Genomic DNA, 26,428 nt, shown 5'->3' on the forward strand with positions numbered 1-26,428 from the left:
AAAAGCTTCCCTAAACAGGGCTGCCTTCAGATGTCTTCTAAAAGTCTGGTAGGTGTTGTTCTCTTTGACATCTGGTGGGAGGGCGTTCCACAGGGCGGGTGCCACTACCGAGAAGGCCCTCTGCCTGGTTCCCTGTAACTTGGTTTCTTGCAGCGAGGGAACTGCCAGAAGGCCCTCAGAGCTGGACCTCAATGCTCATTGAAAGGTCTGGAGGGTGGCAACACAAGAACAGGGCCTTCTCTGGAGTGGCTCCCCCTCTGTGGAATGCTCTCCCCAGGGAACTTCGCCTGGTGCCTTCATTATACACCTTTAGGCACCAGGCAAAAATGTTCCTTTTTAACTAGGCCTTTGGTTGACCTGACTGACAAGCAGCAGGTCTGGGGAAACCCCAAAAGTTTGGAGAAGTAATGCCTCTCTGTCGAAAGAAATAAAGCTTTGGGGAAAATAAGAATCTCCAGTGAGGAAAAATCTCTCAAATAGCTCTTTGAGGGCTGAGGATACTCAGTGGGCAGGGCTGACTGATTTATGGTTGACAGGGGTGGGATGGAAAAGCCGGCTGGTGGGAGCAGGAAGGATCGGAGTATCACAGGAAAGAATGTGTGTGTTTGTCTGGTAACCCTAAACAGAGAGACTCCATGCAGCAAAGTTTATTAGCAACTCCCCCATCATGGTCTTCTTTTATGAAGTTGGTGATGTATATGGACTCAAGGGCATCCTGATCAAATTTGCAGATGACACCAAACTGGGAGAGGTGGCTAACACCCCAGAGGACAGGATCACACTTCAAAACGACCTTGACAGATTAGAGAACTGGGCCAAAACAAACAAGATGAACTTTAACAGGGAGAAATGTAAAGTATTGCACTTGGGCAAAAAAAATGAGAGGCACAAATACAAGATGGGTGACACCTGGCTTGAGAGCAGTACATGTGAAAAGGATCTAGGAGTCTTGGTTGACCACAAACTTGAAATGAGTCAACAGTGTGACGCGGCAGCTAAAAAAGCCAATGCAATTCTGGGCTGCATCAATAGGATTATAGCATCTAGATCAAGGGAAGTAACAGTGCCACTGTATTCTGCTCTGGTCAGACCTCACCTGGAGTACTGTGTCCAGTTCTGGGCACCACAATTCAAGAAGGACACTGACAAACTGGAACGTGTCCAGAGGAGGGCAACCAAAATGGTCAAAGGTCTAGAAACGATGCCTTATGAGGAACGGCTAAGGGAGCTGGGCATGTTTAGCCTGGAGAAGAGGAGGTTAAGGGGTGATATGATAGCCATGTTCAAATATATAAAAGGATGTCACATAGAGGAGGGAGAAAGGTTGTTTTCTGCTGCTCCAGAGAAGCGGACACGGAGCAATGGAGCCAAACTACAAGAAAGAAGATTCCACCTAAACATTAGGAAGAACTTCCTGAGAGTAAGAGCTGTTTGACAGTGGAATTTGCTGCCAAGGAGTGTGGTGGAGTCTCCTACTTTGGAGGTCTTTAAGCAGAGGCTTGACAACCATATGTCAGGAGTGCTCTGATGGTGTTTCCTGCTTGGCAGGGGGTTGGACTCGATGGCCCTTGTGGTCTCTTCCAACTCTATGATTCTATGATTCTATATATTACGATACGCTGAGTCTCGGGACTGGCACTGGCTGATGGGAACTGTAGTATAGCTGGAGGGAATCAGGTTGTCTCAATTGCCCAAGATGTAGAGAGAAAGATTGGGGGCTTTTTTTACAGCTCCCTCAACATCACCTCTGGGAGTCGAGTTCAAATCCCTGCTTAGCTCAGGAGGTGACAAGGTAGCCTCTGAGCATGTAACAGAGAGCACGCCAGGAGCAAACATGCCTCTTCTCCCAGTCCTTGGCTAATTAAACAATCTATATGGCTTGTTAAAACTGCGTCGGCGGAGTTATTGTTTTGTTTGTTATTATGCAGTTTATTATTCTTTGTATTTTTAAAAATAATAATAATAGCTTTTTATTCAAAATTAAAACAAAACATATTATCCAGAAACATACCATCGTTATTCCCCCCCCCATTTTTCCTCCCTCCCCCCACAAATCCCACCCACCCCCACCCACCCCCGACTTCCCTCAGTTCCAGTCTTGGATTTCTCTAAAAATGCTGTTTTCTGCATGTTACACAGTTGTATAGATCCTCAAACTATCTAGCTGATTATTATCAATAAAAAGTTTGTGAGTGTTTATTCAAAACCAGCCAAGGAGTCCAGTTCGCTTTGTTGTACTCTGGTTTCTCTTCAGATCGTATAAATCTTTCGCCTATTATTTGTGTGGTTTTTTTTAATACTGCAAACCACACCCTGTGATCCTTGGATGAAGGACGGTATAGAAATTTAATAAATAAATAAATAAGCAAACAAACAAACGAATTTGAAAGGGTGCAAGTGTATAGCTCTCATTTTAAGAGTTGTTCCAATGCTGGAAGCCATTTCAGAACCGACTTTGGAATGAGCATCGCAGAGGGAGCGATCGGTTGGCCTGTGCTACCACCTTGTGTTGACCATCACCCACTGCAGGAGTTGTGTGTTTGTGGTTTTTGTGTGTGTGTGTGTGTGTTTTGCACATTCCATAGGGGAGGCCCTTTTTTTGCCAGCTTCCTCTGCTGCCCTCTGGTGCTCAGGACGCAGAAGCGCATGAACATGCATTTCTGTTAAATGCAGCCGTCGTTCTGGAAAGCTCGTCATTTCGGCTCTCTTAACAGGGCTTAGGAAAGGGATGGCCCTTCAGGTGTTGTTGGGCCACATCCCCAGTCACAGGTCATCCTGGCTGATGGGTCAGATGGGAGTCAAACAGCACCAGGAGAGTCACAGTTTTGTCCATCTATTAGTTAGCAATTGTGTGGAAAAAAGGTTCCAGATGTGGGATGGGGAACCTATGTCCCTCCCCAGATGCTGTTGACCTTTTGGGACTTCTTAGCTTAGAGAAATGATGAGCAAGAGGTGGCATGACAGAAGTACAGTGATCCCTCGGGTTAAGTACTTAATTCATTCCGTACTTAACCTGAAACTGTACTTAACCTGAAGCACCACTTTAGCTAATTGGGCCTCCTGCTGCTGCCGCGCCGCCGGAGCCCGATTTCTGTTCTTATCCTGAAGCAAAGTTTTTAACCTGAAGCACTATTTCTGGCTTAGTGGAGTGTGTAACCTGAAGCGTATGTAACCCAAGGTACCACTGTATATAAAAATTATTGTTACAACAGTCGGGTGCCTGCCCCTCTCTCTGCCGCAAGACCCCATGGGGTTCTGGGCACACACATAGGGTCTGTATAATAATAATAATAATAATAATAATAATAATAATAATAATAATAATAATAATATATTATTTATACCCCTCCCATCTGCCTGGGTTTCCCCAGCCACTCTGGGCAGCTCCCAACAGAATATTAACACAATAAAACACCAAACATTAAAAACTTCCCTAAACAGGGCTGCCTTCAGGTGTCTTCTAAAAATCAGGTAGTTGTTTATTTACTGGAGATCTGATGGGAGGGTGCCACTACCAAGAAGGCTCTCTGCCTGGTTCCCTGTAGCTTCACTTCTCGCAGTGAGGGAACTGCCAGAAGGCCCTCGGTGCTGGACCTCAGTGTCTGGGCTGAACGATGGGAAACTGAGACACAGCGGAGACTGTTGTGGCTTTAAGAAATACGGTTAATTCACAGATTTACACCTCCAGTCTGCACAGAGGTGGTCCAGATCTTACAGCATGGTCATCTCAAGAGGGGTTTGTTCCTCACAGTAGTGTAGCACTTCAGTCCAAGACATCTCCTAATCTCCTTTATTCCGTTTCATTTAATGGTCCATTCTTTGGATGCTTTTAAGTACTAATTTAATCCCCCCAGGTGTTAGCTAACCTGATGTTGTGTACTAAGCTTGGAAAGTTGAACAATAGGCAGGTAGGATCCTAGAATGCAACAACCTGATTGGCCTGCAGGAGCAGCCCAATCAGACCCCAGGAGGAAGTTAATCAGCCTACTAGGCCGGCAGGATCCTAGAATGCAGCAACTGATTGGCCTGCAGGAGCAGCCCAATCAGGCTCTAGGAGGGAAGCAGAATCAGCCAATCAGACGGGACTCATTGTATAAATCATGAGGTTTGGGGGGGGGGATTTCATTCACTGTTTTACGAGCTGCAATAAAGAGCCTGAAATCACTACGCGACCCTTGTTGATTAAAGATTAAGGATTAAGACTAGGATTAAAGAATGGTACAAACTTAGGACATTTACCTAGGTTAATTACCACATTTTTTGCTCTATAAGACGCACCTTTCCCCCTTCAAAAATTAAGGGGAAATGTGTGTGTGTCTTATGGAGCGAATGCAGGCTCCTTGGCTTCAGCAATAGCAACGCAAAGCCTCCGAAGTGCAGAGGGAGCGCTCCCCCCACGCTCCGGAGGCTTCGCGTTGCTTTCGCTGAAGCAGTCTGAAGCCCCCGGAGCGCATTGGGAACTCCCGCTGCACTACATTTGGTCCAGTTGTGGCCGACTCTGGGGTTGCAGCGCTCATCTCGCTTTATTGGTCGAGGGAGCCGGCGTACAGCTTCCGGGTCATGTGGCCAGCATGACTAAGCTGCTTCGGGCGAACCAGAGCAGTGCACGGAAATGCCGTTTACCTTCCCACCGGAGCGGTACCTATTTATCTACTTGCACTTTGAGGTGCTTTTGAACTGCTAGGTTGGCAGGAGCGGGGACCAAGCAACAGGAGCTCACCCCGTTGCAGGGATTCAAACCGTCGACCTTCTGATCAGCAAGTCCTAGGCTCTGTAGTTTAACCCACAGCGCCACCTGCGTCCCATTGTTGGAAGATTAGACACAGATAAAAGAAAAGGGCCTCATGAGAAGGTGATATTCTTTCTGTTGCACGTCCACCCCTGGCGCTTAGCTCTAAGATGTTTGCTAGCAGCAAGGCACAAATCCTGAGAGCATCAAACAGCTGTGGACCCTCCTATGAGAGGCAGGCCCTGCTAGAGGAGGCATAGGGCAACAGATGCTTCAGTTCTGCACTGGGACTGAATTGCAACCGGAAAAAGGTCCTGGAACGCAGAACATGCCTGCAGTGGCCGGAAAGAAAGATTCTTTCTTTCTTTCTTTCTTTCTTTCTTTCTTTCTTTCTTTCTTTCTTTCTTTCTTTCTTTCTTTCTTTCGTTGCTTGTACAGTGGTACCTCAGTTTACGAACTTAATCTGTTCCGCAAGTCCGTTCTTAAACCAAAACCATTCTTAAACCGAGGCACGCTTTCCCTAAAGAGGTCTCCCACCACCGGTGCCCTTCCTCCGTTCAGATTCCGTTCTTAGACCGAGGTAAAGTTCTCAAACCATGACACTACTTCTGGTTTTGCGGAGTTCGTAAACCGAATCGTTTGTAAACACGGCTGTTCTTAAACTGAGGAACCACTGTACGTGCAAGTTATCAGGTCAGCAAGCCCAAGGAGAGTAAGTTTAGAAGGTTGGAGAGAGAGTCTTCCATCTTGGCCTGTGCAGGCCATGATGTTAGGGAATGTACTGCTTCTGAAGGAATAGGAAACTCCAGAAGTTGGCGCTGCTTTTAACAAAGCGAACCAATACACCAACTTGGATTTTCATGCGCAAGGCTCTGTTGTAATACAGTGGTACCTCGGGTTAAGTACTTAATTCATTCCGGAGGTCCGTTCTTAACCTGAAATTGTTCTTAACCTGAGGCACCACTTTAGCTAATGGGGCCTCTCACTGCCGCCACACGATTTTTGTTCTCATCCTGAAGCAAAGTTCTTAACCGAGGTACTATTTCTGGGTTAGCGGAGTCTGTAACCTGAAGCGTCTGTAACCTGAAGCGTATGTAACCCGAGGTACCACTGTAAATGGTTTTGGTTTTTTTAAGTGCCTGAACTATGGAACTCACTGCCACAAGAGGCAGCAGTGGATGACCTTAAAAGAGGATAAGAACATAAGAAGAGGCTGCTGGATCAGGCCAGGATTCTGTTCTCATGGGGGCCAACCAGATGCCTGTGGGAGGAGAGTGGCGAGCAGGATCCAAGCGCAAAGGCCCCCTCTCCTCCTGAGGTTTCCAGCAACTGGTATTCAACTTTGCGGCCTCTGACCATAGAGGTTGACCATGGCCTCCTTCTCCTCTAACCCTCGGACATCAAGCTTAACTCTGAGCCATAGCTGTCGACTTACAGATTTGAAAATAAGGGACCAGCAGCCAAAATAAGGGACCTGCAGCCTCACCTGTTCTAGGCACTCCAGTCTTCCTGTCCTCCTGCAGTCTGGTCAAACTCATGCTGGTAGCTTCGAGAACACTGTCCAACCAACTTTGTAACCAGAGGTTCAACTGAATAGAATCTGAATCACATGCACCACAAGGCCTATGCAGCCTCAACTTAAGATGGCTCCCCGGCCTGGCTTTGCACTGCAAAGTTTGCAGCAGCACATGCAACAAAATGGCGTCCAGCATTCAAAAACCCCCTCAGCTTGCATTAACTAGCCACACACAAGGCATGCAAGCTCCACCCCCCAGTCATTCTTAGACTTCTTATTGGGTGAGCAACACAGCCAAGCAACACAGTTGGAGCCTCCCTCCTCCCTGGCCGGCAGGGAGGGAGGGAGAGGAGCTGCTTCCTTTGAAATTTAAGGGACTTCATTTAAGGGACGTTTAAGGGACATCCATCAATAAGGGACAGCAGCGGGACATGGCGCTGGAATAAGGGACTGTCCCTTCAAATAAGGGACACTTAACAACTATGCTCTGAGCTGATCAGAGAGGAAGTCACATGACTCTGACACTCAGAGTCCAGTCTTTATTGTCACAGTCTGACAGTCTGGCTGCAACTCCCCGAGGCATGGCCAGCCCCTCCCTCCAACTGCCCACCACCCTCCTAGACACGGCGTCCCGAGTGCAGCCGTCAAGAGGCATTGAACAGACGGACAGGCAGTTTCCACGGACAGCTCCACGTTCCCGATCTTCTGTAGAGCTTGGCTTCCAAAAGGTCTGCCATTGGGAAATGTCCTGTGCAGCCCAGCCAGTAGGGGGAGCTGGAACGATGGCAAAGTTAAGGCAGGGATGGGGGCTCGGGGGGGGGAGCAGCCGACATGTTCTCTCCTGCGGGCTCTCATTCTCCATCATCCATCACGCTCCTTTAAAAAAAATTATTATTGATTTTAACATATAAATTATAAAATGTACCACAAAACTTATCACTTATACAATCTTTTTAGACTTCCATCAGCCCCTCTGATGATCCACCGTTTTAACCACTTCTTATGCATTTCTTAACTTTATATTGCCTTTACATCTCTTAACAAATCATCCTTCCCCTTCTCCATTTTTGCAATACTTCCAATAATACTCCTCACAAAACTTCTTGCAAACCTAGAAACGTCGTCTGTTCTTCACAAATACTTTTCAAATAGTCCGTAAATTTACTCCAGTCTTCCGTGAATTTCTGGTCCCGCCGGTTTCAAATCCTTCCTGTTAGTTTATCTAGTTCTGCATAGTCCATTAACTTCATCCTCCATTCTTCAATCGTCGGTAGTTCTTCTTGCTTCCATTTTTGGGCCAATAATATTCTTGCTGCTATTATTGCATATAAAAAGAGCTTATATTCCTTTCTATTTATATCACTCCCAACAATGCCCAATAAGAATGCTTCTGGTTTCTTTATAAATGTGTATTTCAACTTTTTTTCATCTCATTATATATCATCTCCCAGAAGCATTTCACCTTTTTACATTCCCACCACATGTGATAAAATGTTCCCTCTTTTTCTTTACATTTCCAACATTTATTGCTGACTTTATACATTTTCGCTAACTTAACAGGTGTAATATACCATCTATCATCCGTCACGCTCCTGAACCTGTTGCTTCACGTGCAAAAGTTGGTTGATGATGCCACCGATCAGCCTCCAATATTCGTCAAAGCTCATCTTCCCGTCCTCGTCCAAATCCAAATCAGCAAACATTTCTTGGGCGGCAGTCTTGCTGTCGGTGTTCTGGATGGGAGTGACAGGGAAGGACAGGGAGGAGAAGGAAAGAAACTAGTGAGAAAAGCAGGAATGGAAGACCTAATGCCTAAGGGTATGGAAAACCTCCCACTCCCTGCCACAAATAAAATACAATTACAGTCATATCTCGGGTTACAGGCGCTTCAGGTTGCGTTTTTTCAGGTTACGGACTGCCGAAACCAAGAAGTACCAGAACAGCTTACTTCCGGGTTTCGGCGGTCGCGCATGCGCAGAAGCGCCGAATCGCAACCTGCGCGTGTGCAGACGTGACGCTGCGGGTTGCGAACATGCATCCCGCACGGATCACGTTCGCAACCTGAGCATCCACTGTAATCAAACAATTTCCAGCACACATTCACTGTTAAAAGTCGACTTTCCTCCCTCCCTTCCATGCTTTTTTCCTAGTTATCTTCAGCTGCTGTATATTATAATTATAACTTCTTCCACTCGTACCTTGGAAGTCAAACGGAATCTGCTCCAGAAGTCCGTTCAACTGCCAAAATGTCTGGAAATCAAAAGCGTGGCTTCTGATTGGCCGCAGGACGCTCCTGCAGCCAATAAGAAGCTGCGGAAGCCATGCTGGACGTTTGGCTTCTGAAAATAGTTTGTAAACTGGAATACTGACTTCCGGGTTTGCGGCCTTTGGGAGCCCAAACGTTCGGGAACTAAGCTGTTCCAAAACCAAACTACGACTGTATTCTCAAAGTAACTTTTGCCGCTGAACTTACTTCAAACCTGCTAGTGTGATAACGTGTTTACAATTTTTTTTTTAACAATCGACAAACATTTTCCAATCCTCCTTGAAAGCTGTTTCATATTTTTCTTTGATTTTACCAGTTACAACTTGCTAATTCTGCATATTCCATCCATTTCAACTGCTCTTTGGTACATCTGATGCGGTTAACCCTAAAAGAAAAGATTCCGGTCTTTTGGGGGAGAGATCTCTTAATTACTATTTTTATCTCATTGTATATCGTCTCCCAATATCCCATGGCGACTTTACAAGTCCACCACATATGATAAAATGTACCTTCTGTTTCTTTACATTTCCAACATGTACCTGATGCTGACTTATACATTTTAGCCAATTTACTTGGTGTCAGGTACCATCTATAAATCATTTCATTATTTTTTCTCTCAAAGCCATGCTGTAAACTTCATACCTGTTTTCCACAACTTCTCCCATAGATCTAAATCTGTGTTGTGATCCACACCTCTAGCCCATGGAATCATGGCAGATTTAACCATTTCATCTTTTGTTTCCCATTCTAACAGTATCTTATACATCCTAGAAATTAGTTTTTCTCTATTTTCTACTAGTTCCCTCTCAAACTGGGAACTTTGGTCCATAAACCTGTGTTTCTTGTTGCCTTTAAACACTTTGTTCAACCCGTCACCTAGTTTCTGACTTCCTCTAGTTTCTTCAGTTTTACTTCTTGGTTGGTACAGTCCAAAACGTCCAAAATATTAAGTTTTTATTCAACGAGATTGCTTCTATAGCTGAGAGCCATAGAGGTGTTTTACTTTCCAAAAGGAAATTCTTTCTAATAACATGGTTCAAATGTTCTTATGTATTCTAGCATTGTCATACTATAGACCTGCACGCCAACCAAACTTAATACCATAGCCCTCCAAGTCCAACAACTGAGTGTTTTCCAACACAATCCATTCTTTTAACCAACATAGACAGGCTGCTTCATAATATAAATGAAAGTCTGGTCGGGAAAAGCCACCTCTTCCTTTAGCATCTATCAAAATTTTATACTGTATTCCCCATTTCTTCCCCTGCCAGACAGATCTAGAGATTTCTTTTTGCCACTCTTTAAAGCAGCCTGTGTTATTAACAATTGGTGCAGTTTGAGATGAAAACAACATTTTTGGTAATACATTCATTTTCATGGCTTCCCAACAAAGAGAGTTTCGCTCCCCACCCCCCATATTCCCAAATTATTTCCATATTTGAACATAGTTTTCTTGGAATATATTGGGGTCCTTTGCTGTCAGTCATATTCCTAGATCTCTCTGCCTCAAACCCTGGCAAACCCTGGCAAGCTGTTGCCAGTCAGTGCTGGAAATACTTAGCTAGATGAGGAAGCATGCTCTGTAGCCACCACCACCACCGCTGCCCTTCGCCTCACCGACAGCACGTGGCTGAGCTCCTCGTTGAGCATCTTCCCAAAATTCTCCTTGCTGATCTTGCCCTGTTTCCCGAAAAAGTATCTGAGGAAAAAGGACTTCTCGGCGTATTTGTCGTAGTTCCTCACCAGCGTCAGGAGGGCCTCCTCCAGCTCGGAGAGGTTGCCGGCCATGGCCTCTCCTCCCTTGGCTCCTAGAAGAAGAGCGGAGGTGCGTCAATCACCAGCAGCACCCCTCCCCAGTTCATGTGTGGTGTAGCGGCTGGAGGGTCGGCGCAGGACCTGGGAGAGACCTGGGTTCAAATCCTCCTTGTGGCCATGAAGTTGCTTGGCTGCCCTTGGGCCAACTGCAATCTCTCCGCCTAACCTACCGTATTTTTCGCTCTATAGGATGCACCAGACCATTGGACGCACTGGACCATACGAGGGGGAGAACAGGGGGGGGGATTCTCCCCCTCTCCGCTCAGCGCCCCTTCAGCGAAGCGGCAGGAGAAACGGAGCCCCTTCCATTTCTCCTCCCGCTTCGCTGAAGGGGTGCTGCGCAGAGAGGGAAAACTGTGCAGTGCCTCTCCAGCGAAGCGAAGCCTGAAGAGCGAGAGGGATCGGTGTGCACCGACCCCTCTCACGCTCCAAGCTTCAGGTGGCTATCCGCAAGCCTTCGGAGCGCAGCGGGAACTCCTGCTGCTCTCCAAAGGCTTGCGGATAGCTAGCTGCCTGAAGCCAACGGAGTGCAGCGGAATTTCCCGCTGTGCTCCGAGGGCTTCAGGCAGCTTCAGTGAAAGCAACGCAAAGCCTCCAGGGCACGGGGGGAGCTCTCCCTCTGCACTTCGGAGGCTTCGTGTTGCTATTGCTGAAGCCAAGGAACCTGCATTCGCTCCATAAGACGCACACACATTTCCCCTTACTTTTTAGGAGGGGGAAGTGCATCTTATAGAGCGAAAAATACGTTACTTCGCAGGGCTGTTGTGAGGATAAAATGGAGAAGAAGAGAAGCCTACAGTCCGTCCTGATCTCTTTGGAGAAAAAGGGAATATAAATAATAGAATCACGGAATTGTAGAGGTGGTCAGCCAAGCTCTGGTTAAAGACCTCCAAAGAAAGAGAGCCCACCACCTCTTCTAGGAGACCATTCCTCTGTTGAAATACTCTTATCAATAAAAAAAATTATTATTATGGAATGGGACATCGGGAGAATTTTGGAGGGTATGCAAGGTTACCCTTATGCTGTGAGGTCGCCCTTACTTCTTCCCACCCACCCACTTGGACATACCTCTAAGTTTAATGCACGTGGGGTCTGGATCTCTGCAGGAAGCGAGACTTGGGAATTTTTCATGAGGATTTTTAAAAAATGCAAATTTCTGCAGAAATTCAGAGAACTGGATTTAAGTTTGGGGGGAGAGGGAACGAGAAACTGAAGGAAGCTAAGCTGCCAGACCCTTCCCTTCCTAGCTAGGACAGGGAAAATCTCTCACGTCGAGGTTCTCCTTTTTCCAATCTTAAGTCCAGTTCTCAACATCAGTTTGCAATGTATTTCTTTAAAGTCCTTGCGGAAATTGCACCAGCGTTTCCCTGCGAATTTCTCCCGCTAGGTACAGGTTTGAGATGGAATAGTGTGCCTGGTGCACACACATTTCTGCAGAGCGAGGGTGGTTCGTTTTTGCAAGTTGATGCCTTCGGCTACACCCTTCTGCACTTGTCCCTTGGCACACTGCAAAATTCAGAGATGTGAGAATTCGGAAGAACGGCTACCGAACTAGGTCGCTCGCAAACCGTTGACCGACCACCCAGTGGCGGTATTCTTGCTAGGAATGTAGAACTAAGTGTGCCATGGTGGGATCCAGCTGAGAGCACTTCCTTTTTCCCCTTTTTAAAAATATTTTTTTATTGGAAATTTCAACACAATGGTTTTATCAAAAATACACCATCCACATTGTTATTATTTTTTCCCTCTATTCCCCCCCTCCAAACAAAAAAAAAATTCCAATCTCCCACCCCCAGACTTCCCTCTGCTCCTTTCTCCGGTTTCTCAACACATATTTCTATCTGCATGTTACAAAATTGTAAAAATCCTCAAGTTGCCTATCTCTATATTACAATAAATAGTTTGTGAATGTTTATTCAAAACCTGCCAAAGAGTCCAGTTCATTTTTTTGTTTCTTCAAATATTTCATAAAAGGTTCACATTCATCTTTGAAGTCACAGTTATCCTTATCACGTAGTTTGTGTGTCAGTTTTGCCAATTCCGCATAATCCATCCATTTTTCTTGCCACAGTTCTTTCATCAGGATTTCCTCAATCTTCCATCCTTGTGCTATTAAGACTCTTTGACAGTAAGAGCTGTTCAACAGCATTTGAACCGTTGTCGCATACATAAAGATATTTTTTAATTTCTTTGGCGGGTCTTTTCCCATCAGCTGAGAGCACTTTCGATGCTCTTAACCAAAGTGGAGAAGTGGAAAGAGCGCAGCCTAGTGGTGAATCACGTGTTTTGCACGCAGAAGGGCCTAGATTCAACTCCCTGAATCTCCAAGTAGGCACGAGAGCGAATCCTGCCTGAAATTTCCAAGAGCCTCTCCCAGTCAGTGTGGACAGCACTAATGCCCTGACTCAAGTATTTGGCAGCTTGCTCTGTTCCTATCTTATCCAGCCCTTTCTTCACAACCATGAGGACTGGCTCCTTACTTTATCAATAGGGCAATTTTCTTTTCTTTTTATTACATGTACAGTCGTAGCTCGTATCTCAAACGCCTTGGCTCCCAAGCAAATTGGCTCACGAACGATTGAAACCTGGAAGTGAGTGTTCCAGTTTTCGAATAATTTTCAGAAGCCTAACATCTGGCACGGCTTCCGTGGCTTCCAATTGGCTGCAGGAGCTTCCTACAGCCAATCGGAAGCTGCGCTTTGGTTTCCGAACATTTTGGAAGTCGAACGGACTTCCGGAGGGGATTCTGTTCGACTTCCAAGATACAACTGTATATACATACCACCTTTTCCTCCAAGGAGCTCAAAATGGCGTACCCGGTTCTCGTCTCCTCGTTTTATCTGTACAACAGCCCTGCAAGGTGGCTGTGGCTAATTTGCAGATCACATCCTTCCCGTGTGGAAGGTTGGATCCCCAGAATCTCCAGGCAGGGCTGGGAGAGGGAGCGAGACTAACTTCCAGAGACCCTGGAGTGCAGCTGCCAGCCCTTCTAGGGCTCACTGAGCTAGATAGACCAATGTCAGACAGAGATGAGTTAGTGGGGAATCCTTCACCTTGTGTCAACTTAACTCACCTCGGTGGGCCTAGAGAATACCAATGAGGCAATTATATAAGACCGGTGTCAGCCCAACTCAGGTCAAGACCCAGTGGCTTGGCAAGGGACCCCTGACCATTAGGTCCAGTCGCGGCCGACTCTGGGGTTGCGGCACTCATCTTGCTTTATTGGCCGAGGGAGCCGGCGTACAGCTTCCGGGTCATGTGGCCAGCATGACTAATCCGCTTCTGGCGAACCAGAGCAGCGCACGGAAACGCCATTTACCTTCCCGCCGGAGCGGTACCTATTTATCTACTTGCACTTTGACATGCTTTCAAACTGCTAGGTTGGCAGGAGCAGGGACTGAGCAACGGGAGCTCACCCCGTCACGGGGATTCGAACCGCCAACCTTCTGATCGGCAAGTCCTAGGCTCTGTGATTTAACCCACAGCGCCACCCACGTCCATGGCTTGGCAAGACCCTTCCCCAAACACCAGATCTGAGTTCTTCATTCCCGATTCCTTCCCCCTCCCTCCCGCCTCTTTTATACCAGATGTTTTCCCTTCTGTGGAGTCATTTCTTTGGCATGCCGGCGGGACAATGGCCTGCAGAGGCACGTCCTTTAGCTCAGAGTTTGAAAGAAAGTTTTGCATTTCACCCTTTCCGGCCCATCCAATAAGCAAACGGACAGCGGTATGTTGAACATTCCTTACCTCGCAGAATTGCCGAGTGTGTGGCGTGTTGGCCAAAGAAATCTGGGTCTGTCTGTCTGTCTCAGTCCTGTTCCCCCAGTGCTTTGTCAGAGTGGGGGGTTCTATGAGATTAGGCACCTCCCAGCTCCAGTTTAGGTACCTACGTCACGAGGCCGGCTCCCATTTCCTTTTAAAGAGGAACATTCCCTCCCACCCCCCTTTCCCCAGACACTCCCTTCGGGACTTTTCCTCTGAATAGCACTGCACGGCCCACCTGGCACTGGGATCAGGAAACAAGTCAGAGACCAAGGCCGTTGCAAAATCAGAATATCCTGCGCTCAAAGGCAACTGCACTGGCTGCTGATTTGCTACAAGCTGGGACAAGTTCAAGGTGTTGCTGTTAGTAAATAAAGCCCTTAACAACTTGGGACAAGTTCACCCGAGAGATCGCCTTGCCCCACGGCAGGCAAGTGGGGCCACATAAGACCCATTCCATCTTTGGAAGAAATCAATATTTTATTTTATTTTTTTTTATAAAATTTTTTATTGCGTTTCTTTCCATAGGTTAACAGATTTGTTTACATAGCAACATGCAAGAAACATTTTTTTTTATATATGAAAAAAAAATAAGAAAAAGAAGAAAAAGTTAAGTAACTTTCATAACGTCCTTCAACAGTTCGCTTTCTTTTTGGACCTCCTCACATCCTCTCAACATTGCATTCATTATTCTAGCCAGTTCAGCAATTTGTTATCTTATTTCATATCTTATTGTACCTTTGAATTTATTATGTTACCAATTTCGGAAGTTTGTAATTTGGTTTTAACACTCTTAATAAACATAATAATTTATTTCTAATTTATCTCGTTTTTTCATCAATACTTACTTTATCATTTACTTAGATAAATTGCAGAAGCATAATGTTTCTTAATCGTGCTCAATCTTAACATTCAAACAACTTATAGTATTTTTGCAAATAGTCCTTAAATTTTTTCCAGTCCTCCTCCATTGTTTCTTCGCTCAGATCTCGAATTCTGCCAGTCATTTCTGCCAACTCCATGTAGTCCATCAGCTGCGTCTGCCAGTCCTCCAGTGTGGGTAAATCTGGTGTCTTCCAGAACTTTGCAATAAGAATCCTTGCTGCTGTGGTTGCATACATAAACAAGGTTCTGTCCTTCTTTGGCACCTTCCGGTCCACCATGCCCAGGAGAAAGGCCTCTGGTTTCTTAGAAAAGGTATATTTAAATACCTTTTTCAACTCATTATATATCATTTCCCAGAAGGTCTTTACTTTCGGGCAGGTCCACCAGAGGTGAAAGAATGTCCCTTCTGCCTCCTTGCATTTCCAACACTTATTATCAGACAGATGATATATTTTAGCCAACTTGACTGGGGTCATGTACCACCGGTATACCATTTTCATAATGTTCTCTTTCAAGGCACTACATGCCGTGAATTTCATACCGGTGTTCCATAACCTTTCCCAGTCCTCAGACATAATATTGTGTCCTACATCCTGTGCCCATTTTATCATAGCAGATTTAACTGTCTCATCCTGAGTATTCCATTTAAGCAGCAAGTCATACATTCTCGAAAGTACCTTAGTCTTTGGTTCTAGTAACTCCGTCTCCAGTTTCGATTTCTCCGTCTGGAAACCCACTTTTTTATCCATTTTAAATACCTCTTGAATTTGAGCATAATGTAACCAATCTCGCACCTTACTTTTTAATTTGTCCTGGCTTTGGAGCTTCCAATTGTCTCCGACTCTTTCAATTAATTCCCAATATTTTGGCCAGTAGGCCTCCATATTGGGCCTTTTTTTAGAAATCTTGGCTTCCACTGGTGATAACCACCTCGGGGTCTTACTTTCTAGTAAGTCCTTATACTTCATCCAGACGGCAAAAATTGATTTTCTGACAATATGGTTTTTAAACAGTTTATGAACCTTCGCCTTGTCATACCACAAGTATGCATGCCAACCATAAACATTGTCAAACCCTTCCAGATCTAGGACATCGGTGTTTTCCAACAGAAACCAATCCTTCAGCCAGCAGAAGGCTGCAGCTTCGTAGTATAACCTTAAGTCCGGCAGGGCAAACCCCCCTCTTTCTTTTGAGTCAGTTAGTATTTTGAATTTTATTCGGGGCTTTTTGCCCTGCCAGACAAACTTAGAAATATCCTTCTGCCATTTTCCAAAACATTCCATTCTGTCCACGACCTGGAGGGTTTGAAATAAAAATAACATTTTTGGCAAAACACACATCTTTATAGCTGCGATTCGGCCTGACAAGGTAAGTTTCAATCTTGACCAAATATCCAAGTCTTTTTTAATTTCCAACCAACATTTTTCATAATTATCTTTAAATAGATTTAAGTTTTTGGTGGACAAAGATACCCCCAGGTATTTCACTTTTTTAACCACACTTAGCTCTGTCTCTTTCTGGTACCCCTCTATCTCTGTAGGCGTCAAATTTTTGGCCAAAACCTTAGTTTTTTGTTTGTTTAGCTTGAATCCCGCCACCCGACCAAACTCCAAAATAAGTTCAAGAACTCTTTTTGTGCTAGATTCTGGCTCCTGTACTGTCAAGACTAGGTCATCTGCAAAAGCTTTCAGTTTATATTGTTTCGCTCCGACCACTATACCCTGCACCAACTGGTCCTCCCTGATCATGTTCAGCAATACCTCCAGAACAGAAATAAATAACAGAGGGGATAGAGGGCACCCCTGTCGTGTCCCTTTTTCAATTTGGAGTTCCTCCGATACCACATTGTTCACTATCAGTTTAGCTTTTTGTTCTGAATAGATTGCTTCTAATCCATTTTCAGGAAGAAATCAATATTTTAGTGTGCCTATTGCTATCTCTGAATTCCGTTTTTGGCACCTGCTGAAATCATGCTGATCTTTTGACAAGCCTACCTACATGTTAAGAAAGTTGGTGCAAATTTTGACCTGGGTTTAATTTGTTGAAGTTTTAAATTATCGCTGTTAATTATTATTGGTGATTATTTTTTTTTGTAAACCGCTTTGACTTCTTTTTTTAACAGTCAAGTGGTGAATAAATTTTTGCGAAACAAACAAATAAAGCAGAATGGGCTTTCTCATTCTTCCTGCAGGAGATAGAGAGTAAGGAATCTCAGCTAAAGCATCCATGAGAGATAGCCCTCCAATTGCATCTTTAAAAACCTCGGGTTAAGAACTTTGCTTCAGGATGAGAACAGAAATCGTGCTCCGGTGGTGCGGCAGCAGCAGGAGGCCCCATTAGCTAAAGTGGTGCTTCAGGTTAAGAACAGTTTCAGGTTAAGAACAGACCTCCGGAACGAATTAAGTGCTTAACCCGAGGTACCACTGTATATTCAACACACAAAAACAGTTGTTGACAATTTGTTGTTGACAAAGGACAGCTGGACATATAAAGGGCCCCATTACCTACAGTAGCTTAGGGCCTCATTGAACCTAAACCCAGCCCTGATCCCACCAGTATTATCAGATAGAGATCAGTTGGACTTTAGCTGTGGAGAGATCCAACTATGTGTGCTTGCTCCTCCAAGGCCTAGTGAGGCACATCCTACTGCTCAAGAGGTACCTAGCTATGTACTAAATGGAAAGAAGACTAGCATTTTGTCATAAAGGTAAAGGGACCCCTGACCATTAGGTCCAGTCGCGGACAACTCTGGGTTGCGCGCTCATCTCGCTTTACAGTCCGAGGGAGCCAGTGTTTGTCTGCAGACAGCTTCCGGGTCATGTGGCCAGCATGACTAAGCCGCTTCTGGCAAACCAGAGCAGCGCACGGAAACGCCGTTTACCTTCCCGCCGGAGCGGTACCTATTTATCTACTTGCACTTTGACGTGCTTTCGAACTGCTAGGTGGGCAGGAGCAGGGACTGAGCAACGGGAGCTCACCCCGTTGCGGGGATTCGAACTGCCCACCTTCTGATCGGCAAGCCCTAGGCTCTGTGGTTTAGACTACAGCGCCACTTGCGTCCCTAGCTTTTTGTCATAGGGTCGTCTAAAGGAAGCCTTTCCCCACTTACCTGATAAGCAAATGGGCTGCCACCTCCTGGATGTTTCCTTACCTTGTAGAACAGCGGTTTGTGCGGTGTGCGTTACGCCGGCCAAAGACTCCTGCACCCGTCTCCCTGTCTGTCTGTCTGTCTGTCTGTCTGTCTGTCTGTCTGTCTCGTCAGCGTTTGCTAGAGGAAGGCTAGAGGAGATTTGCACCTCAAACCTCTCACCCAGCACCTGTGCCATGAGGCTGGCTCCAACTTCCTTTGAAAGAGAAAAATTCCCTCCCTGCTCTTTGTTCCAGGGGCGTTCCTCCAGGTTAATCTCTGCAACTCACTTGACACTGGAATCAGAGAGCAATGAAGAAAGCCATAAAGTTGCAAAATCAGAGAATCTTGTAATTCTTGCAGGAGAGACGGAGTATCGTTCCGTGACAGAGTGCAAGGTGAAAAGTATGGCTGCATACCCTCCAACCTTTCTCCGATAAAAATAGCTAAAATGTATAAGACAAAAACAAATCTGTGCTGGAGGTGTGGCGAAACAGAGGGGACACTTATACATGTTTGGTGGACCTGTGAAAAAATCAAAAGCTTCTGGAATATAGTGTATGATGAGCTTAAAAAAATGTTTAAGTATAACTTTATGAAAAATACAGAAGCTTTTCTACTAGGGATAACAGACACAGGTATAGCAAGAGAAGATCAGAAAATATTCCTCTATTCCACAGGAGCGGCATGGATCCTAATTGCTAAAAACTGGAAAAAAGAAATTGTGCCAACAGAAAGGGAATGGCAAGACAAACCGTTATAGAGTATATTGAACCGGCTGGATTAGCAGAGGCAATTAGAGATCACACTAGGCAAGAGTTTCAAAAAGCATGGGGAAAATGCAGAGAATACTTCACAAAACAGTGCCCTAAAATTCATACCCGGACTTGTTTTGATTAATGTCTGCAGGAGACTTTGTGGATATTTAAGTTATAATTAGGAAAATCTTAATAATTATTCATAAAGGAAACAGCTTGTAAGAAGTAAATAACGAGGCCAGATACAGGATAAAGGAAGTCTTTTATTTGGTTGTTTGTATTGTTGTATGTTATGTTGATTGTGTTTCTGTATTGGGGGGGTGGGGGGTTATGTTATGTTGTGAATAAAATTTCTAATTAAAATTAATAATGAAAATAGGGGCATCCCATTCTATAAAGGTAACTTTACTAATTATACCACACCCATCTGACCGGGTTGCCTCAGCCACTCTGGGCGGCTTCCGACATATATAAAAAACATAATAAAACGTCAAACTTTTAAAAACTTCCTGTTAAGTTGTGGGCGAACATAGCAGACGACACAGTGATTTCTCCAGAGCAGCTCTTTATTGTAAGCTGGAACAGAACTGAACAGCAAACAGCTCAGCCGGCCTGCTTTTATAGGCAGCCGGCTGTCAACACTGTAGCAACAACCACCCAGGGTTTCCCGCCTAAAATAACTGACATGGACCTGAGTGAAAACTATCTACAGTATCCCCCTGCTGGCCCAGGGTGAGAACTTCAGTACATAACACTTCCCTATACAGGGTTGCTTTCAGATGTCTTCTACAGGTTGTATAAATAAAAAAATTCCTTCCTGTAGCACCTTAAAGACCAACTAAGTTAGTTCTTGGTATGAGCTTTCGTGTGCATGCACACTTCTTCAGATACACTGAAACAGAAGTTGCTAGATCCTTCTATATAGTGAGAAGGTGGGGAGGGGTATTACTCAGAAGGGTGGTGGGAATGGGAGATTGGCAGATAGCTGAGATGAGCCTGTTGACGACTCTTAACGACTGTAATAGGTTGTATAGTTATTTATCTCCTTGGCTTAGGGGTCAAATAACTCCTTACCCTCCAACATTTCTCCAATGAAAATAGGGACTTCGTAAGGAAAAGCGGGACATTCTGGGATCAAATCAGAAAACAGGACGGCTTCTCTAAATCAGGGATGTCCCTGGAAAATAGGGACGCTTGGAGGGTCTGCAGATAGAAAGAGCAGTCAGGGTGTGTTTAATTCATTTTTTTTAAAAAGCATATTTTACCCCACCTAAAAACAAAACCCCCAACAACTTAGCCTTCAGTCAGTGGTTTGGGGAGCTTTTGTCCTTGATAGGTTTCCAGGATCTTGAAATATTTCCTTTCTGGCGTACAAATCACTTCAGCCCCTGGCAGCAGGCCAGTGTTCGGAGGATTGGAACTATTTACTGACTTTATTTCAAAAAATAAATAAATTGTACACCACTTGATTGCAAAAAGAAAGAAAGGAACACCTTTCCCTCAAAGCAATTTACGAAAAAGCTGAAACTATAAAGTTATGGATAAGAAGAATTAACAGCGAGAATGTTGTTTTTTTATTAATTTTTTATTGATTTTCTTTCTTGTGACAAATATCCATCATCATTACTAAACATTCATTTTCCAATTTCCCCCCTCCCTGTTGACTTCCCTCAACCTCCATTTCTGGTTTATTACATCAAATGATACAATCTACTATTTGTATATAATACCATGTTTCCCCATTGTTATACTTCTTGTTTTCTGTAAATAAATATGTAAATGTTTATTTAAATCCTGCCAGTGAGTCCACGTTTTTTAGCTGTTTCTGCAAATATGTTGTAAAGGGTTCCTATTCTTTTTCAAAGTCACTATTGTCCTTTTCACGCAACTTGCCCGTTAATTTTGTGAATTCTGCATAGTTCATCAACTTTTCCTGCCGTTGCTCTTTGGCTGGTACTTCTCCAGTCTTCCAATTTTATGCAATTAACATTCTTGCTGCTGTTGTAGCATACATAAATAATGTCCGTTTTTCTTTCGGCAGCTCTTGTCCCAAAATACCCAATGAAAAAGCTTCTGGTTTTTAAACTAACGGTGAGAATTTAAGATTTTTGAAACGTGGGCATGCATGAGATACTGCACTGCTGTTGCTGGGCTCCCCTCTCCCTTCCTTGGTTGGGTATCTAAACTGGCACACAAATAAATGTTTTGTGTGTGTGTGTGTGTGTGTGTGTGTGTGTGTGTGTGGCTAGCCTGGCAGCATGGAAGTTGGGCTTTATGGCTGTTGGCAAGCAAAAAGGCAGTTGACTCAGAACCTTTGAACACACAAAACACCCTTCGCTCTCCTCCTGATTCAAGCTGCCCTCATCTGTATGAGAACCATCACATTGCTCCCTCGCTGGTATTCAAAGCTTGCAAGTTTGGGGTGAGTGGCAATCCTTTTGGAGGGGAGGGGGCAAGATTTCAGCATGTGACAAAGGCTGATCTCCCCCACTTTGCTATAGGGTGTATGTGTTTGTGTGAAGGGACGCGGGTGGTGCTGTGGGTTAAAGCACAGAGCCTAGGACTTGCCGATCAGAAGGTCGCTGGTTCGAATCCCTGCAATGGAGTGAGCTCCCGTTGCTCAGTCCCTGCTCCTGCCAACCTAGCAGTTCGAAAGCACGCTAGTGCAAGTAGATAAATAGGTACCGCTCCGGCGGGAAGGTAAACGGCGTTTCCGTGCGCTGCTCTGGTTCGCCAGAAGTGGCTTAGTCATGCTGGCCACATGACCCGGAAGCTGTCTGTGGACAAACGCTGGCTACCTCGGCCAATAAAGCGAGATGAGCGCCGCAACCGCAGAGTCGGTCATGACTGGACCTAATGGTCAGGGGTCCCTTTATATTTATGTGTGTGGAGGAATGTGGTAAATTCTTCTGAAAAGCTGTCGAAAGCTCTGATTCCTGTGTTCGCAGACGTTTGGGCTAGATTAACCTTTCCAACTCAGCAATCCTGTGATCCCACAAAAGCAGCCAGTAACTCGCCGCCCCTGCATTTTGCTGCTCTCCCTGCATTTTCCCCTCTTCTTCTCTTCCCTCGCATTCCCTCCCTCTGTTCTCAGAGCCTGTCTTACTCAACAGGGTCACCCACACACAATCCCCATCCCTTGACCGATAGCCTCATCGAGGGAGGGAGGAAGAAGCCCAACAGCGCTCAGTCGCAAGATGGCCAGCAAGGATGTGTCAGAGATGAAGATGGCCATTGATAAAATCGTCAGCATCTTATTGGTCCATACGGCCACCGAGGGAAAGAAGGAGACACTGACAGCCGGCCAGTTCAAGGCACTTGTGAACAAGCAGCTCCCTAACTTCATGAAGGTAGGTTGGGGTCAAAGGGCAAAGGGAGGGCAGGAGAGTGAAGGGAGGCTATTTTTTAGGTATAAAGCAGTGCAAGCAAAGGCTCTCCCAGTTTGTTTCGGGTCCCACACATCAAGCAGGCCACACGCTGGATCTGATCTTTGGCGCCGGTATAGATGTGATCATGTCTCCTTCGATGAAGGTGCCATGGTCTGATCACTACGCTCTGAAAGCCAGGATTGATGTTCCACCCCCACCCTGCTTAGGTGGTGAGCCGATTTGGGCTCGCCCGCAGAGGCTGATGGACCCGGATAGATTCCGTCAAGCCTTGCGGGACCTTGCTCCCCCTGGCGACTCATTGACTGAGCTTGTTGAGGGCTGGAATACCCAGCTCCTGGCAGCCATCGATGAGATCGCACCTAAGCGCCCTCTGCGACCCCGCAGAAACCGGGCTCCCTGGTTTACCGAGGAGCTTCGGAAAATGAAGTGGGACCTCAGACGGCTAGAGCGAGTATGGCGGGGTGCCCATGACGGAGCCTCAAGAACATCTTATAGGGTTTTTATGAAAACCTATGAGATGTCAGTGAAGGCCGCTAAGAAGTCTTACTTCTCGGCCTCCATTGCATCCTTTAGCTTTCGCCCGGCGCAATTATTTAGTATAATTCGGTCTTTAACGTCCCTTGAAGGACAGCCAAATTTAAATAACAATCTGACACACAGCTGTGAGGCATTTGCGAGCTTTTTTTGCGGAGAAGGTCCTGTTGCTCCGCCATGACCTCCCTGCCAATTTGGATACAATAAAGGAACTGGAGGCCCCTCGACTGTCCTCGGGTCCAGTATTGGACCACTTTGACCGGATATCTCCAGCCGATGTGGACAGATTCCTCCAAGCTGGAAAGCCCACCACCTGTCCTCTTGACCCGTGCCCGTCATGGCTGATTAGAGCGTGTCCAGATGAGGTGCGGGGCCCCCTGGGGGATATCATCAATTTGTCCCTTGGCACCGGGATATTCCCAGGGGACCTGAAGGAGGCGGTGGTGCATCCGCTCTTAAAGAAAACATCATTAGATCCCTCAGATCTATCCAATTACCGCCCAGTCTCGAATCTTCCATTCCTGGGTATGGTGATTGAGAGAGCGGTTGCTGAACAGCTTGGTAGGTTTCTGGATGAAACATCTGCTCTGGATCCATTCCAGGCCGGCTTCCGCGCTGGTCATGGGACCGAGACGGCTCTGGTCGCCCTAACAGATGATCTCCGCAGGCAGCTGGATCGAGGCGGGTCAGGGCTGCTGATTCTTCTAGATCTGTCAGCAGCCTTTGACATGGTCGATCACGAACTCCTGGACCACCACCTTGCCGACGTGGGGATTCAGGACACAGTCCTTCAATGGCTGCGCTCGTTTCTCTCTGGTCGGGGACAGAGGGTGGCGCTTGGGGGGGGGAATTGTCATCGCGCCACTCCTTGGTGTGTGGAGTGCCTCAGGGTGCGATTCTCTCCCCGATGCTTTTTAACATCTTTATGCGCCCCCTCGCCCAGCTTGTCCGGAGTTTTGGGCTGGGTTGCCATCAGTATGCTGATGACACCCAACTCTATCTGTTGATGGATGGCCATCCTGACTCGGCCCCAGACACACTGACCAGATGTCTGGAAGCTGTGGCTGGATGGTTACGTGGGAGCCGGTTGAAGTTAAATCCTTCGAAGACAGAGGTCCTCTGGCTGGGGCGGGACGATATGGGATCGAGGGGGCAACTCCCATCTCTTGCGGGGGTGCAATTAGTGCCAGCACCGTCCGTTAAGAGTTTGGGTGTAATCTTCGATACCTCCCTCTCTATGGAGGCGCAGATTACACCTATAACAAAGGCGGCATTTTTTCATCTCCGCCAAGCTAAGCAGTTGGCCCCTTATCTCTCTCGCCCTGACCTAGCCACTGTGATCCATGCGACGGTCACCTCCAGACTGGATTATTGTAACTCGCTCTAAGTGGGGCTGCCCTTGAGACTGACCCAGAAACTCCAGCGGGTGCAGAATGCCGCAGCGAGACTCCTTACGGGGTCCTCGCTGTGAGATCACATTCATCCGGTATTATACCAGCTCCACTGGCTCCCGGTGGAGTACAGGATCAGGTTTAAGGTGCTGGTTTGAACCTTTAAAGCCCTACACAGCCTAGGACCCTCGTACCTACGGGACCGCCTCTCCTGGTATGCCCCACAGAGAAACCTACGGTCTGCAAATAATAACATCCTCAAGGTCCCAGGCCTCAGAGAGGTTAGGCTGGCCTTAACTAGAGCCAGGGCCTTCTCGGCTGCGGCTCCAATCTGGTGGAATGCTCTGTCACAAGAGACGAGGGCCCTGCGGGACCTGACATCTTTCTGCAGGGCCTGCAAGACAGAGTTGTTCCGCCAGGCCTTTGGTCAGGGCGCAGCCTGACTCCCTCCTCTGGCAACCTGCACAGAATTTTGCTTAATTGGTTGCCATCAATTTGATTTAATTAATTTTTATAATGAAATATTTTTAGATTGTGTGACTATTTGACTGATTATTTGATTGTTGTTAGCCGCCCTGAGCCCGGCTTCGGCTGGGGAGGGCGGGATATAAATAAAATTTATTATTATTATTTTTATTTAAGATGAAGAAAAAGATGGGGACCGTTGACTTCTCATTTCAGAAGCTTTGTAGACCAGGGAACCTTTTTTCTGAATTAGGGCCACATTTCCTTCCAGTCAACTCTGGGGGGGCTGTATCACAGTCACAGCAGTCACAAAATTAAAAGACGCCTGCTTCTTGGGAGAAAAGCAATGACAAACCTAGACAGCATCTTAAAAAGCAGAGACATCACCTTGCCAACAAAGGTCTCTATAGTTAAAGCTATGGTTTTCCCAGCAGTGATGTATGGAAGTGAGAGCTGGACCATAAAGAAGGCTGATCGCCGAAGAATTGATGCTTTTGAATTCTGGTGCTGGAGGAGACTCTTGAGAGTCCCACGGACTGCAAGAAGATCAAACCTCTCCATTCTGAAGGAAATCAGCCCTGAGTGCTCACTGGAAGGACAGGTCCTGAGTTTGACCAAACTGCGGGAGGCAGTGAAAGACAGGAGTGCCTGGCGTGCTCTGGTCCAGGGGGTCACGAAGAGTCGGACACGACTAAACGACTAAACAACAACAACAAAATCACTGTGGTGGGCGGGGCCAGAAGCAACAGTGGGCGGAGAATAGGATGCTCAGATGCTGAGCTCGAGGAGGAGGAGAAGAGAGAGGGTAAATAATTCCCTCTCCTTTTTCTCCATGTCTTGCATGATCTTACAAATGGCTCCTGTGACAAAATGGCAGCAGTGGGAACTGCTCCTGTTTGCTGCTCCTGCCAGCCAGCCAGCCAGCCAGCCACGCCCTTCTGAAAGATATTCCATTCCATTTCCACAACTTTCCCTCCTATACGGTCAGCCAGCATTCCATCGCCACGGAGCATGCTCAGTCCTCATGGGGTGTTTTCAGGGCTTTTGGTTGTTGTTCTGCAAACCTTGGGGTATCCCTGAGTCTGCCAATACCTCAATCTCTTGCCATTTTTGTCGCACACGCCTCACGAACGTGGAAAATGGGAGGAATAATTGTGCAAGCAGTTTCATAGGGTGGTAGCCAATGCTCATCCTAACTCAGAGGAGACCCACTGAAAATTAACTTAAGCTCATTCATTTCATTGGGTCTACTCTGAGAACAAGGCAGAGGGCCTTTTAGAGGACATCTGAAAGCAGCCCTGTATCAGGAAGTTGTTAATGTTTGATGTTTTATTATGTTTTGATATGTGTTGGAAGCCGGGGCAACCCAGCCAGACGGGCAGGGAATACGTAAATAATAAAATTCTTATTCTTATTCAGCTGAATCCATCCAGAGAGAGGCAGTCTCTCACTGACTGTTTCTGAGCTTTCCGTTCCTCTTGCCTCTTCTGTAGGATGCTGGCGATCTCGAAGAGAAGATGAGAAGCTTGGGGACCGACAGTGACGGGGAGCTGGAATTTACGTCGTACTGGAAACTGATGACGGAGATATCCAAGAAGCTTAAGGAGGGGGAATTGGGGAATATAAAGTGAAATTTGGGGTATACGGTCATGTTTCTGGGTGTGGGTAAGAGAGAGGTGAGTGGGTGGGACCAGGAAATATTGATCCTAGGACTTGCAGGAGGATGAAAAGACTATCAATCAATCTCTTGGCCAGTTGCAACAATTCAAATAAAAGCCTTTGCTCTGAGAA

General features: G+C 46.1%; 2 protein-coding genes and 1 long non-coding RNA gene across 3 annotated transcripts in view; 1 reads left to right on the plus strand and 2 right to left on the minus strand.

Moving 5' to 3' along the window:
• The window catches only part of LOC308575278 (protein S100-A13-like), a 110,130-nt gene extending 83,702 nt beyond the window's left edge, over positions 1–26,428 (plus strand). Inside the window, exons 2-3 of the mRNA XM_081173944.1 lie at positions 21,469–22,208; positions 26,131–26,428. Of these exons, the coding sequence (XP_081030070.1) occupies positions 22,056–22,208; positions 26,131–26,268 (291 nt within the window). The 5' untranslated portion in view covers positions 21,469–22,055 and the 3' untranslated portion in view covers positions 26,269–26,428. The remainder of the gene's footprint in view (positions 1–21,468; positions 22,209–26,130) is intronic.
• Positions 3,643–6,151, minus strand: LOC308575324. The gene is made up of 2 exons (XR_014002772.1): positions 5,576–6,151; positions 3,643–4,955 (listed from the first exon to the last, which is right to left on the minus strand). It is a non-coding gene; the product is annotated as an uncharacterized lncRNA (long non-coding RNA).
• On the minus strand, positions 7,800–18,318 carry LOC308575244 (protein S100-A16-like). The gene is made up of 3 exons (XM_081173890.1): positions 18,125–18,318; positions 10,129–10,319; positions 7,800–7,978 (listed from the first exon to the last, which is right to left on the minus strand). Exons 1-3 carry the CDS (start codon positions 18,297–18,299, stop codon positions 7,823–7,825), a joined length of 522 nt encoding a protein of 173 aa, XP_081030016.1. The 5' UTR covers positions 18,300–18,318; the 3' UTR covers positions 7,800–7,822.

The sequence above is a fragment of the Podarcis bocagei genome (assembly GCF_964188305.1).
Source record: "Podarcis bocagei genome assembly, chromosome: 16".
Lineage (NCBI taxonomy): Eukaryota > Metazoa > Chordata > Lepidosauria > Squamata > Lacertidae > Podarcis > Podarcis bocagei.

Excerpts from the sequence above, each read along its gene's own strand:
- LOC308575244 (XM_081173890.1), bottom strand. The coding sequence starts at position 18,299 with ATGGCACAGGTGCTGGGTGAGAGGTTTGAGGTGCAAATCTCCTCTAGC. Across the intron at positions 10,320-18,124 it reads ACAAACCGCTGTTCTACAAG|GAGCCAAGGGAGGAGAGGCC; the intron begins GTAAGGAAACAT and ends CTCTTCTTCTAG. Across the intron at positions 7,979-10,128 it reads AGCTCAGCCACGTGCTGTCG|AACACCGACAGCAAGACTGC; the intron begins GTGAGGCGAAGG and ends ACTCCCATCCAG.